Source organism: Prenolepis imparis, unplaced genomic scaffold, assembly GCF_030444845.1.
Source record: "Prenolepis imparis isolate NDT839.2.m4 unplaced genomic scaffold, iyPreImpa1.0 SCAF_8, whole genome shotgun sequence".
Classification (NCBI taxonomy): domain Eukaryota; kingdom Metazoa; phylum Arthropoda; class Insecta; order Hymenoptera; family Formicidae; genus Prenolepis; species Prenolepis imparis.
Window position 1 is genome coordinate 8,600,577 of NW_028141166.1, and position 11,150 is coordinate 8,611,726.

General features: G+C 35.0%; 4 protein-coding genes across 5 annotated transcripts; 1 reads left to right on the forward strand and 3 right to left on the reverse strand.

Annotated features, from left to right (window-relative positions):
- Window positions 1-43: 43 nt before the first annotated feature.
- On the reverse strand, window positions 44-1,346 carry Apc10 (anaphase-promoting complex subunit 10). The gene is made up of 4 exons (XM_083044332.1): window positions 1,118-1,346; window positions 745-997; window positions 371-663; window positions 44-178 (listed from the first exon to the last, which is right to left on the reverse strand). The coding sequence occupies exons 1-3, from the start codon at window positions 1,140-1,142 to the stop codon at window positions 372-374; spliced, it is 570 nt and encodes a 189-aa protein (XP_082900458.1). The 5' UTR covers window positions 1,143-1,346; the 3' UTR covers window positions 44-178; window position 371.
- A 315-nt stretch (window positions 1,347-1,661) lies between these two features.
- LOC145940114 (BET1 homolog) lies at window positions 1,662-2,331 on the reverse strand. Its single transcript, XM_083044993.1, has 3 exons — window positions 2,313-2,331; window positions 2,063-2,229; window positions 1,662-1,980 (listed from the first exon to the last, which is right to left on the reverse strand). Exons 1-3 carry the CDS (start codon window positions 2,329-2,331, stop codon window positions 1,825-1,827), a joined length of 342 nt encoding a protein of 113 aa, XP_082901119.1. The 3' UTR covers window positions 1,662-1,824.
- An 889-nt stretch (window positions 2,332-3,220) lies between these two features.
- LOC145940108 (BBSome complex member BBS7) lies at window positions 3,221-6,890 on the forward strand. The gene is made up of 13 exons (XM_083044982.1): window positions 3,221-3,517; window positions 3,789-3,987; window positions 4,089-4,257; window positions 4,425-4,501; window positions 4,636-4,888; window positions 4,982-5,250; window positions 5,353-5,542; window positions 5,668-5,748; window positions 5,820-5,963; window positions 6,040-6,161; window positions 6,225-6,334; window positions 6,405-6,684; window positions 6,758-6,890. Exons 1-13 carry the CDS (start codon window positions 3,370-3,372, stop codon window positions 6,888-6,890), a joined length of 2,175 nt encoding a protein of 724 aa, XP_082901108.1. The 5' UTR covers window positions 3,221-3,369.
- A 388-nt stretch (window positions 6,891-7,278) lies between these two features.
- Window positions 7,279-10,959, reverse strand: LOC145940109 (uncharacterized). 2 transcript variants are annotated; one of them, XM_083044984.1, is made up of 8 exons: window positions 10,803-10,959; window positions 9,868-10,199; window positions 9,265-9,789; window positions 8,855-9,011; window positions 8,537-8,764; window positions 8,314-8,456; window positions 7,570-8,225; window positions 7,279-7,477 (listed from the first exon to the last, which is right to left on the reverse strand). In XM_083044984.1, the coding sequence occupies exons 2-8, from the start codon at window positions 10,111-10,113 to the stop codon at window positions 7,453-7,455; spliced, it is 1,980 nt and encodes a 659-aa protein (XP_082901110.1). In that variant the 5' UTR covers window positions 10,114-10,199; window positions 10,803-10,959; the 3' UTR covers window positions 7,279-7,452. The 2 variants fall into 2 exon arrangements, with proteins under 2 accessions (XP_082901110.1, XP_082901109.1); XM_083044983.1 differs by having other exon boundaries at window positions 9,265-9,810.
- Between the last annotated feature and the right edge of the window lie 191 nt (window positions 10,960-11,150).

The window sequence follows — 11,150 nt, forward strand, 5'->3', positions numbered from 1 at the left end:
TTCGAACACGTGCAATGTAGCCTCTCAAGCTACAGATCACGACTGATGACGATAACAGTGGATTGACTTTGAGTGGACTACTATCCAATAATATGTTATGTTTACAGTTTTTTCACACATAACACGTACACCTTCAAATTCCAATCTATAACATGTATACTTGAATGCTAGTATGAATCTGTGAACACACACATATACAAGGAAAGTCTCAGAATTTCTCTCATTTATATCTTTGATAAAGATGATATATTTCTAATGGATAGATACAAAAAAATAAAATAAATAACAGACTATAAACAATTGAAAATGCTTAGAATCTTATGAAATAAATTTTGGCAAATAAATAATAATTTTTTTTTCATTTATAAACCTTATCTAATAGTGGCATAGCGTAAAAACTCGTTGGTGAGAAACTGTCCTGGAATATAAGGCGCCGGTGGACCAAGGATATCCTGCGCAGGACTATGGATCTTGATTTGTCTCATATGGGTATCTCTGCCATTCTGATGATTGCTGATCACTGCTATCTGAATCATGAACGTCCTAATGGGACGGTCGTTTATGTTTTTAATGGGAATCACTATCCAACCACTTGGTTCATTTAAATCCATCACTTCCACCTCTTGGAGATCGTTGAAGTGTGTCCCGGCTCTGATACTTATCCTAGAAATGGACAAAAGTACTTATATTAATAACAACTAATACAAATAATTTATATCGACAAATAGTGGGAAATATATCTACCTGTTGGGAGTATAACTCTCATCCAACTTGTAATCTGTGTAGATGCATATGTCACGAATGGTCGTCTTTCTTTTAAATTGTATGTTTACTAAATGAGGTAACTGCCCGTCCGATTGCCAATAGGTTTCCGTAATATCATCCCGAAGCTGATCCACGCCGAATCCCGGTTTGCAACTCGACAAACTCCAGATCGCATAATTCCCGACTTCCCGTACCCTACCAGTCAGCTGTTCCTGCACAGGGTCTATCTCACCTGAACGAGAGAAATATTTTGATATACATAAAGTATCTTTCGAAATGTATATCTCGTATATTTAAATATTAATTAGATCAATATGTGCAAAAAAAGATACTAAAGAAACAATACATTTACCTGCATTATTAGTCTTATTACTCATGGTTAGGTTATATTTGTTCAAGTCTCTCAGTTGTCTCGATATATATATATATAATCTTCTTATTCTTAATTTTTTCCCTCTCCTGCTAATATATTATATGTATATATAAAATAACAGATCACATAATTTTTAAATATGTTAATTTTTTTTTGACACTTTCTCACGTATTTGTGTCCTCAATTCTCGATTCGTGCAAGATCTCGATTCTCTCGAAAGTTTAATTTTGACAGAAAAATCTGAGATCGATATATCGACGAGACTTGCTAAAAAATGCTCAAAATAAAAAAAAAACTAAATAAAATAGAAAATGTAATAAATTTGTAAAAAAATAATATTTATTTCTGATGTATATCTCTATTATTAAGTATAGAATATAATTACTAATACTAGTATTAATACTATTAAAATATATTTTAGTAATATATTAGAAATATTATATTATATAGAATTGGAAATAAATATTATTCTCTCTCTCTCTCTCTCTTTTTACTCTCTTTTATTAATATATTTTCTTATACAAATATAACAATGCAATCTTAATAAAATGAATAAACCTTTTTTATATGATACCTCCACCAGAATTTAAACCAGTTACGTAACTTATTTAAAATGTCTAATTTTGACTTAATTATATTTTATATTATACATTTTACCTTAGTTAATCAGATTTTATGTACAGTCGTCATTTAAATTTCAAAACTATCCACAATATAAAAAATACTGCTATAGAAAAAAGGAATAAATATAAAATGTAATAATTGTGGCCTGCTTTTGCTAGACGTAAAACACGTGCTACGGAACCTGACAAGGAACCACTCGTTTTTTCAAAATCATCATCCTAAAACAATAAACTATCTTTATTTAAATTTATTTAAAGAGAAATTGTATATAGTGTTTTTTGAAAAAACCAATCAACTAACCATGCTTCTCATCATTTTGTCTTGATATTTTACTTCAGTGCCAATATCAATGGACAAAGATTTTAATGTTTTAATTTTACCCTGTAGCTCTTCCGTCATCATTTCATTCTCGTCTTCCAGAGCATTGTGAGTAGATGTACTTGGTAATGGCTCGTAGCCATAACCTCCTGTAAGAATAACAATTATGTATAAATTGTATAAAATAAGAATTCATCAATATATTTGCATTAAAAGAATAATCAAAACTTACCTGAATGAGAACGTCGCATATTATTGTTAGCAAAGAGAAATCATATGCCAGTCTTTTTTCTAATAAAGGGTCGACAATCAACAGGAGTGACAGCACAGTACATGTATAGATATCAGCAGAGAGAAGATATCAGTAGCGGCATTCCGTTTGTTGACGCATGGTGGAAAGTTTCCACCATGTGTTGACTGTTGACGTGTCGGTTCTTTTGATGTAGTATCCAAAACCACTTGTCATGTTGCCATGTTCTTGATAAAGTAACGCGCTTATATTTAAATTGTGAAAAAGCATGGTAACTGTAAAAAAATATTTTTATATTATATAAGTAGCCGCAATATTCATATTTTCTTAAATAAATGTTGCAAATTTGCAAATGTAACGCAAGTATAATCATAAAAACAGAAGTAAAAATAAATAAAAAATGAAATTAAGAAGTATAATATATTGTATCATAATGTATTATTTGTATTTATAATAAACAAATAATATTTAGTGTCCAATATTACAATATAAATTTTTTATCAATGATTCAAATTCTTTTGTTCTTCTCTTCGAAAATAAAAATCAAACTTGTCAAATTTTATAATACATATATGTATATAAATTGATAATAAAGAAATATGTAAAATTTTTAATACATATATAGAGGCTACATTTACAAGTAATTTATTTTATCTTGCGTTTTTCATTGTAAATCTAATATACTTTTATATATATTTGTATATATATTAATATATATATATATATATATATTTGAATTTTTATATTTAATATACATATATTAGAACTTTTTTGTTTTGCCTATTTCAATTTTTTATTGCCATTCCTGATTTCGAAATCAGGTTTGTTTTGTTGCACGTCGCTATGGTTAAATCGATCATCGCGGCAGTACTTGCTATCTTTATATTCTCATTACCATTTTGCATTACGATAGTCTGTGAAATCAAAATGAATTAAAATATATTAATTTCTCAATTTCCGATTAACAGAGTAATGACAATTTGATGGAATCGTTTCTATTCGACAAGTAGTTCAGGATTAATTAATCAAACTACTCGAGATGACATTGGCGCTGTCAAGAATAGATTATACGACAGTAGGAGTTACCTCACGTGGCACAACTATTATATTTCCGCCTAATGAAACAATGATGAAGCAGCCGCAAAAATTCGCCGTTGCGGATCACGATGGCATATTGTACATTTACGGTATTTATATCTCTCTTCATTTATACAGAAAAAATAATTAGAAGATTAATTAATTTTTGCATTTGATTTAGAAAAAATAAAGTTTGCGCTTAGATTGTACAGACACACAATATTTGATTATGATATTGTACAATATTTGATATAGAATTATATATATAGAGTTTTATAATAAAATATTATTAGAATTATAATAGATTATTTTTTCTCGATCGTATTAAAATAAAAGATATATATATATAAATATAAAATATGAAATTATTCTTTGTCATAGGCATGAAAAAGGGGGAGCTGCAATTGTCATTTAAATCTTTACCCGGCCCAAAAATCCACAAAATGGTCCTTGGTGGCTCGATAGGTCTGTCGAGGGATAAGATTTTCATTGCGTACGACAGCTCTGTGAAGGGATTCACGAAGAAGGGCAAGCTGTTCCTGGAATTCGATACCAGTCTTATAGATCCGATTTCTGCGCTGTAAGCTCACTCCGTTTTCACTCCATCCACAATGCGTGATTTCTTCGCGTTCCTCATAAAATATCCCATTAATTGCCTCATCGCGGAATTATTCCATCTAGATACGTCCTGGGTCCCGATCTCGCAGCGTGCGCACGCGATCTCTATCACAGGTACAGAGACTGCAAGGACGCTGATTCCTACCTGGCCGGAGAAACTTTGCACGATGTTGTGCTCTTGCCCGGAGACAGCAACGTGGTGTATGCTATCCTCGCCTGTGTAGATTGCGCAGTAATATTTAAATATTAATTATAATTATAATAATATTTAACGAGACGTATCAAAGATTTGTGTGGAAAATAGTTTGTCCTCTAGATAATTAATTGAGAAAGACGACATAATACTAATTACATAAATTATTATTCAATATGCACTCTCACCCTTTCTCTTCTTTCTAGATACGTGTTCTACATGGCACAAGAAGTCCGACAGTCCTGAGAATACCGAGTGTTCCTACGGTGCTCTCTATATATAGGTAATCTTAATATAGTCTCATTAACGCTCATGTGATATGTATATACAGATCACATGCAACATTTTAAATATATTATTTCAAATTAATTGTTATACAATTAATTATTCGCTTCTTACGTGATATCATTTCATCAGGGAAGGAGAGGTGTACTCGAAGGATCGCGTTTTAGTTGGCACCGCGGACGGTAGAATCGGTCTGCTGATTCTCCAAGGCAATAAAACTCTCCGAATCACCTGGCTGTTGACTTCGACAGGCTCGGGAATCACTTCGTTGGATACCTACGAGTTGCAGGACGGCATAGACATCCTCGTAGGTCGACAAGACGGAGTCGTCGAGGTGTACACGTTTCCCGATGAAGATGTAACGTCCGTTCTACGACATCACTATGTAAGCCATCGTGACCTAAGTTTTCGTCAAATTAGATTACTTTAGAGATGATATATTTAAAGATGATTAATTTAGAGATGATATATATTACAGAATGCCGGCGAAAGTATTAGTACAGTCGTGGGTGGTATAATTGGCATCGCCAATTATCCCGAAGTTCTCGTAACGACTTACTCAGGCCGAATATTCGGATTAACTACCAGTCCTCCTGGTTTACTAGAAGCGGGACAGAGCGATGTTGGATTGGCCAAATTAAAAGTGGAGATACAACAACTGCAGGAGAAATTGAATGAGGAGAAAGAAAATTCGTCCAATCTCATGCCGGATCCTCTAGCACCCTTGATATTGGCATTGAATTATAAGTAAAACTCGTTGCAAATTATTTCTTTCTTCTTCTTTTCTCTATTGTTGAAATAAAAAATTGATTAATTAAGATTAAAATGAGAATTAAAATCGATTCGTAGAATGGTACTGAATAAGGAGGACACGTCGTATTCCCTCTCCGTAGAGCTGGACGCGTCGATCGACAATATTCTCATACAATCGGATACATTTATTGACCTGTTGGAAACAGAAAACAATAGCGCAGTGGTCAGTTTATCTGCTTGCAATCCTAATGATGGCAATTTCGTCCTTGCCACTTATCGATGCCAAGTAAATATATCCTACACTTATATGTAATTTTTTCGCAATTATAAAATTTTATATTATATTTGTATTATTATTATATTATAATATTTCTCTGCAATCAATTTTTACGAGAAATAATTTGTCGACAGATTAATACGAATCGTTTGGAAATGCGATTGAGATCGATCGAGGGTCAATCGGGTACCTTACAGGTTTACGTAACATCCCAGGTATATTTTGCACATCGTCTTCCGAATCTCAAGTCTTTTTATGCTTTGTTAATATCTTTGATAATTTTCAGGTACAGCCGAAACGTTGCCGTAAAATCTTGATTCCCATTTACGCCTTGTGTTTACACGTCAGACAACACGAAGATGATGATGCTACACAGTCTAGTGGTCCGTTTAACGAATTGAAATTAAACGGCAATTTCACGATTGCCGAGGTACGATTTTTTTATTCCGTTGCTCTTATTGCGAGAAAGCAGCTTTTTCCATATTATCCTTAGATTTTTTTTCCAGATACATGCGTGGCTTTCTCTAATATTACCGGATGTGCCTGAAAGACCTCACATTCACGAGGGTGAAGCTGCTTTAGTATATATCTCATCTTTCATCGGAACGGTCCTAAAATGCAAATATAAGTAAGCTTATGACGTAAAAAATTAAATTTAGATTCGTCAAATCAATCTTTCAATAATCTGCAGGAAAGGAAGCGCCCTTTTTCTCGGCGAAAATATATCCAGCATCATAATTCTCAGAGATATATTGACGAAGGAAGCTACGAAACGAAAGATAAAGCTAGACGTGTTTTGCGGTAATTATTGATTATTATATTTCTTTTCGAAGTTGTAAAATGAATAGATTAAACATGGATTTTCTTACAGAAGTAGCAGAAGGAAGTATATCTAGAGTCTTGGAATTAATTCTCCCCCGACTTAATGCAGCCCACGATTTAATACAAAAAATAAAAATTCTGAACGCTCTCGAAGAATGGGAGCTTAAGTCTAATCCGAGGGAAAATTTATGCTCTGAGTACCAAGAGTTATTAGAGAAGGAAACGGAGATCAGATCGCTTATGATGAAGGATACCCAGATTCTGAATAGATTGCACGCGATCATCACCGATTTATACGTAGATTGGGAACGAGCGAAACGATCTCGAAGGTGACGATAAGTGATTTTTTAAATAAAATAAATAGTATTGTTTAATTCTAATAATACTGCTCACGTGAAACAGGATCAGTGCCAAGGAGGCTGCGGTGAAGCTTCAAAGTGCTCTCGAATCCAGGAACCTAGCTACTATCTTGCAAATTTTCACCGGCACTAAAACCGACACAACTGTGTCGACATTAATACCTGCAGCTATTTAGACGCATCAGAAATCGCAAAAGAAGTGGACCAATGTATTTCTATAAACATATTCAAGTAAAAAATATATTTTTTAACGATGATTCACATTATAAACCGCTAAATTGTCTAGACTTAAAAATGTACAATCGCGTGATTAGTGTTGATTACAGCATATGTATATGTGTGTGTGTGATATTTTTTTTTATGGATCTTGCTCTGTGCTTTTTCGATTTCCATTTGTATGAGACGGTAACAGCCTATATACTCTTACATAGGTTACTTACTCTCTTCCAGAAATATCAGAACATATATTACGCATTATTTATAGGCAGTGCATTAATGCAATTTATCAGTCGTTAGATTTACATTAGATTGCCCATAAATGAAAATCTTTAAAAGATTTATAAAGTTATGCACAACAGAATTTTTATATTACAAAATGGAATTATAGTTATTATAGGTATATTTCCAGACAATCTGCTATTAAAAATCCGCGATAAAAATGTAATCTTTTATAGATTGAGCGCCAATAATCCAGCTCATCATACAGCGAAATATTCTCTTTTCGCAAAATGTTTAACATTATATAGGTCCAAAAAAATATTGCCTGTAAAAACATAGGAAATTAAACATTTCTTTTTATCTATTTAAGAAGGCTCGAGGCAATTTAGAAATAAAATTTATATTTGTTCTACTTACATGTTATCAGTCGTTCGCGCAACGGCTTCCAGGGGATCTCTGTCCGTGGTTATAGTGTCCGCCGTCGATGTTATAGTGTATTCCAAGTTTTGTCCGCCAGTATGAGGCAAAATGCTCTCCGGATTATCGTCCGGAGGCACAATCTCCACTACGCCCGTCGCCTCGACCTCCAATTTCAAGTCTCTGACGAGATCCTGAATCGTTTTCGCCTGTACTTTATCGCCCTCCACGTCTTCTGCGTTTTTCCCCGTTAGGATCCTGTTCAGCGACTGTTGCTTGTCACTCGTCTTCGTTCGCGAATGCGTGTGCATGTGTCTTTTCATGTCGCTTCGCACTCTAAACGGTTTTCCGCACACCGTGCACGGATGTGGCTTCTCACCGGTATGTATACGACGATGATTTTGTAAGTAACTGCTCGCCCGGAACGTCTTGTTGCAAAACTCGCAGCGATAGTTCTTCTCTCCGGTGTGAATACGCCTGTGAACGATCAACGAATACTTTCGCGCAAACTCCTTGGCGCAGTATTCGCATTGATACTGCTTCTGCTCCGAATGAATGCTCGTCGAATGATACTTCAGGTCGCCCCATTGTCTAAAGTGTCGTCCGCACACCTCGCATTTGTACGGTTTATCGCCGCTATGAAGTCTCATATGTACCTGTTTATCGATGAAAAAAAAAAGTTATATAATGCAATATTATACTCTCCGTTAGCGCGATATCGGTTACTTTTTACGATAAGCTCACCTTTAACGCGCTAGCAGCGAAAAAACGTTTGTTACAAATCTCGCATTGATGAGGTCGGTCTCCGCTGTGAGATCGCATATGATAGACTAAGCTATTTTTATGATGGAATGAACGGTTGCATTCAACACACACTAATTCGTCACCTATGAGAGAGAAAACGATTTCATTTAAATCTTTTCATTTCTTTCAGCGCAAAGAGCTTTTGAAGAAGATAAATACGAACTTGACTTTCGCGTTTTCGGTGATTTCTTTTTCTTAGTTGTCTGTGGAATGTCAGTCTTTCCCTTCTCATCGGAATTTTTATTCTCGCTAATAGCCGGGGGTTTTATTTGTTGTTGGTCCCTCTGTTGTACCTCTGTGGCATCGGTAATGGTCCACAATGTCGATTCGTTGTTTGTAATTGGTAACGGAGAGTCTGTATCATCATCAATATGCGCACCAGTTTCTTCCACTGTAAGTAAAAAAAAAGAAAAATTATTTCTATAAGCAATTTTTATAACAAAATTTTAAAAACATCAACATTAAAAGGATTCTTCCTTACCTACACCTCGAATACCTTCCATAAGGTCTTCAGGTTCACTGAATTCTTCGAGTACATTATTTTCAAGACTGTGTACTGTTTCTGGCACTGATATTGTGATGTTTGTATTTGTCGCTTGAGCTATTCGTGTCTCTTGTTTTACCGGTTCATAATGTACCTGTAAATTATTCAATCTTTGTTTTTTTTTTTTATAAAAATATATATTATTTTCACAAATATATATCTTTATATATATATATATATATATATAATTAATATGTAATTATATATATAATTACAAAGTAGTCCATTTGATTTTTATATATAATTCATATATATATATATATATATATATATATATATATATATGAATTATATATAAAAATCAAATTGACTGCTTTGTAATTTCAATATGAATGATGTAAATATACCTTTAAGTGCTCGAAGAACTTCAGTTGACTGTTAAACTTAGAACTACACAATTCACACTTAAAGATATTAGCTTGGACTTCACTAGTCAATTCAATTGTTATATTTTCTTGACCCGATTTGCTATTGTCTTTCCGCGCCGCGTTCTTCTTGGTCTGTTGCTGTTTCAGCTTACGAGGTATCCTCTTCTTGTGCGGCAAAGTTCTTTTAGGTCCGGACGCCGATGTGGCATCTTCGCTGCTCTCTGTAGAAACCTCAACGTCGTATTCGCTCTTAACATTAATGAATTCTTGCTTCACGTTTTGCGTAATTCTTTTAAAGGGTTGCAAAGGTGGATACACAGGAGGAGTGGCATTTGTTTCCGGCACAGTTTGAATCGAGTACGAATTCACGGGTGCTAGAGTCTCCAGATGAGAAACGTCCGGTAGAGTTGGATCCTCGTGCTGTGACTGGATGTGGAGTTGCTGCTGCTTCTGGTGCTGATGAAACTGTACCGCAACCAGAGCTGCAGCAAGCCTACGATCCTCCTGCATCACATAATTCACATTCTACATGCAAGATATAAAAATGTACAACTGTACAAGCACTAAGTAGCATATTACAACCTCTGTCAATTCGTGCGGCAGCAAGTCGTCTGTCTCGTAATATTGTGTCCCCGTGCCATAGTCTGTGCCAACACCAGCGTTGATCATATCTACGACCATACCCTCTGAGATTAATTCACCGTTCAGAGATAACAGCGGTACTCCTTTACTTAAAGATTCTCCGTCAGCCCTCTGAATGGTGATATATTGTGCGCCTTCCATTCCTTCCAGAAGCACAGCCTGTGCCTCCTCTGTTGTGACTTCCATAATTAAGTATAATCCCCGTACAAGATAATTTAATAATTGTCTTATACAAAATCTTCTATCGATCTATAGAATCCAGTTCTTTGTACCTTAAAAAAATTGTTAACAAAAAATTTGCTTAGATTTTCTTTCTGCAATTAAAATATAAATAAACTATAGTTTTTTACATAAAACATTGAATAAAACTTATTTTTTTCATGTCAATGAGTGATGATTTAATTTAGAAATTCTATATGCAATAACAGCAAGTTTTGTCTAAATCAATGAAGAATTCTGCATTCTACATATCTATCAAAATATTTTATTGGCAGAGAGAATAGAATCCATTTTCAATATAACTTTTTTCTTACATTTTTATATAATTATAATTTCATACAATTTGTATAATTTATAAAAACTCTCAATATTGATATTAAAAGTGCTACTCTTTACAATCAATGAACCAACATCTGTTCTTTTATACTGAATAAAATGATATCCATTCGATAAGAGAAAAATACAAATACTAGAGATAATTAATTGAAACGAAGAGCAGACATCTGCACGAGGGTTCGTCGATCGAGGTTTGAATTTGGCGCGTGTGTGTGCTCCGGGTCTGACAGCGAGACCAAGGTCACTGCACCCGGACCAGTCGGAAAATCGCAGCCGCGTCTTGATACGCCTCGCGCGTGCAAAAATCCGCTCGCTCTCACCTTCGTTTAGGATAATTCGCGCGCCCGGCCGGGCTCCTCGTCTTCGCCCCGTGATATTCGCGTCACATAAACAAAGGGAAATATTGAAACACTGTAGAACAAAATGTGACAACAGTGCTTGGCTCCTGACGCCATTAGACCGGAAGTGGGAGGGAGCTCCCACGCAGGACGGACTGACGTTTGCGCTGAAGAGCGAAAAGTCCCTAGATTCTCGCGATCCTCCGACGAGATATTTTTCGTTCGCATCTCGAATCCAACTTTGACGCGCGGCAGAAATCTGATTGGCTATCGCGTCGCCTTCTCACCGCGCGTAACGCGTCAACGCGTCCTGTGTGCAGTAGCCCATTG

Excerpts from the sequence above, each read along its gene's own strand:
- Apc10 (XM_083044332.1), bottom strand. The coding sequence starts at position 1,142 with ATGAGTAATAAGACTAATAATGCAG. Across the intron at positions 998-1,117 it reads TAATAAGACTAATAATGCAG|GTGAGATAGACCCTGTGCAG; the intron begins GTAAATGTATTG and ends TCTCTCGTTCAG. Across the intron at positions 664-744 it reads GAGAGTTATACTCCCAACAG|GATAAGTATCAGAGCCGGGA; the intron begins GTAGATATATTT and ends GTCCATTTCTAG.
- LOC145940114 (XM_083044993.1), bottom strand. Across the intron at positions 1,981-2,062 it reads ACAAAATGATGAGAAGCATG|GATGATGATTTTGAAAAAAC; the intron begins GTTAGTTGATTG and ends TTATTGTTTTAG.
- LOC145940108 (XM_083044982.1), top strand. The coding sequence starts at position 3,370 with ATGACATTGGCGCTGTCAAGAATAGATTATACGACAGTAGGAGTTACC. Across the intron at positions 3,988-4,088 it reads ATAGATCCGATTTCTGCGCT|ATACGTCCTGGGTCCCGATC; the intron begins GTAAGCTCACTC and ends TATTCCATCTAG. Across the intron at positions 5,749-5,819 it reads AGGTTTACGTAACATCCCAG|GTACAGCCGAAACGTTGCCG; the intron begins GTATATTTTGCA and ends GATAATTTTCAG.
- LOC145940109 (XM_083044983.1), bottom strand. The coding sequence starts at position 10,113 with ATGGAAGTCACAACAGAGGAGGCACAGGCTGTGCTTCTGGAAGGAATG. Across the intron at positions 8,765-8,854 it reads GGAAGGTATTCGAGGTGTAG|TGGAAGAAACTGGTGCGCAT; the intron begins GTAAGGAAGAAT and ends TTTTACTTACAG. Across the intron at positions 8,226-8,313 it reads TCGCTGCTAGCGCGTTAAAG|GTACATATGAGACTTCATAG; the intron begins GTGAGCTTATCG and ends ATCGATAAACAG.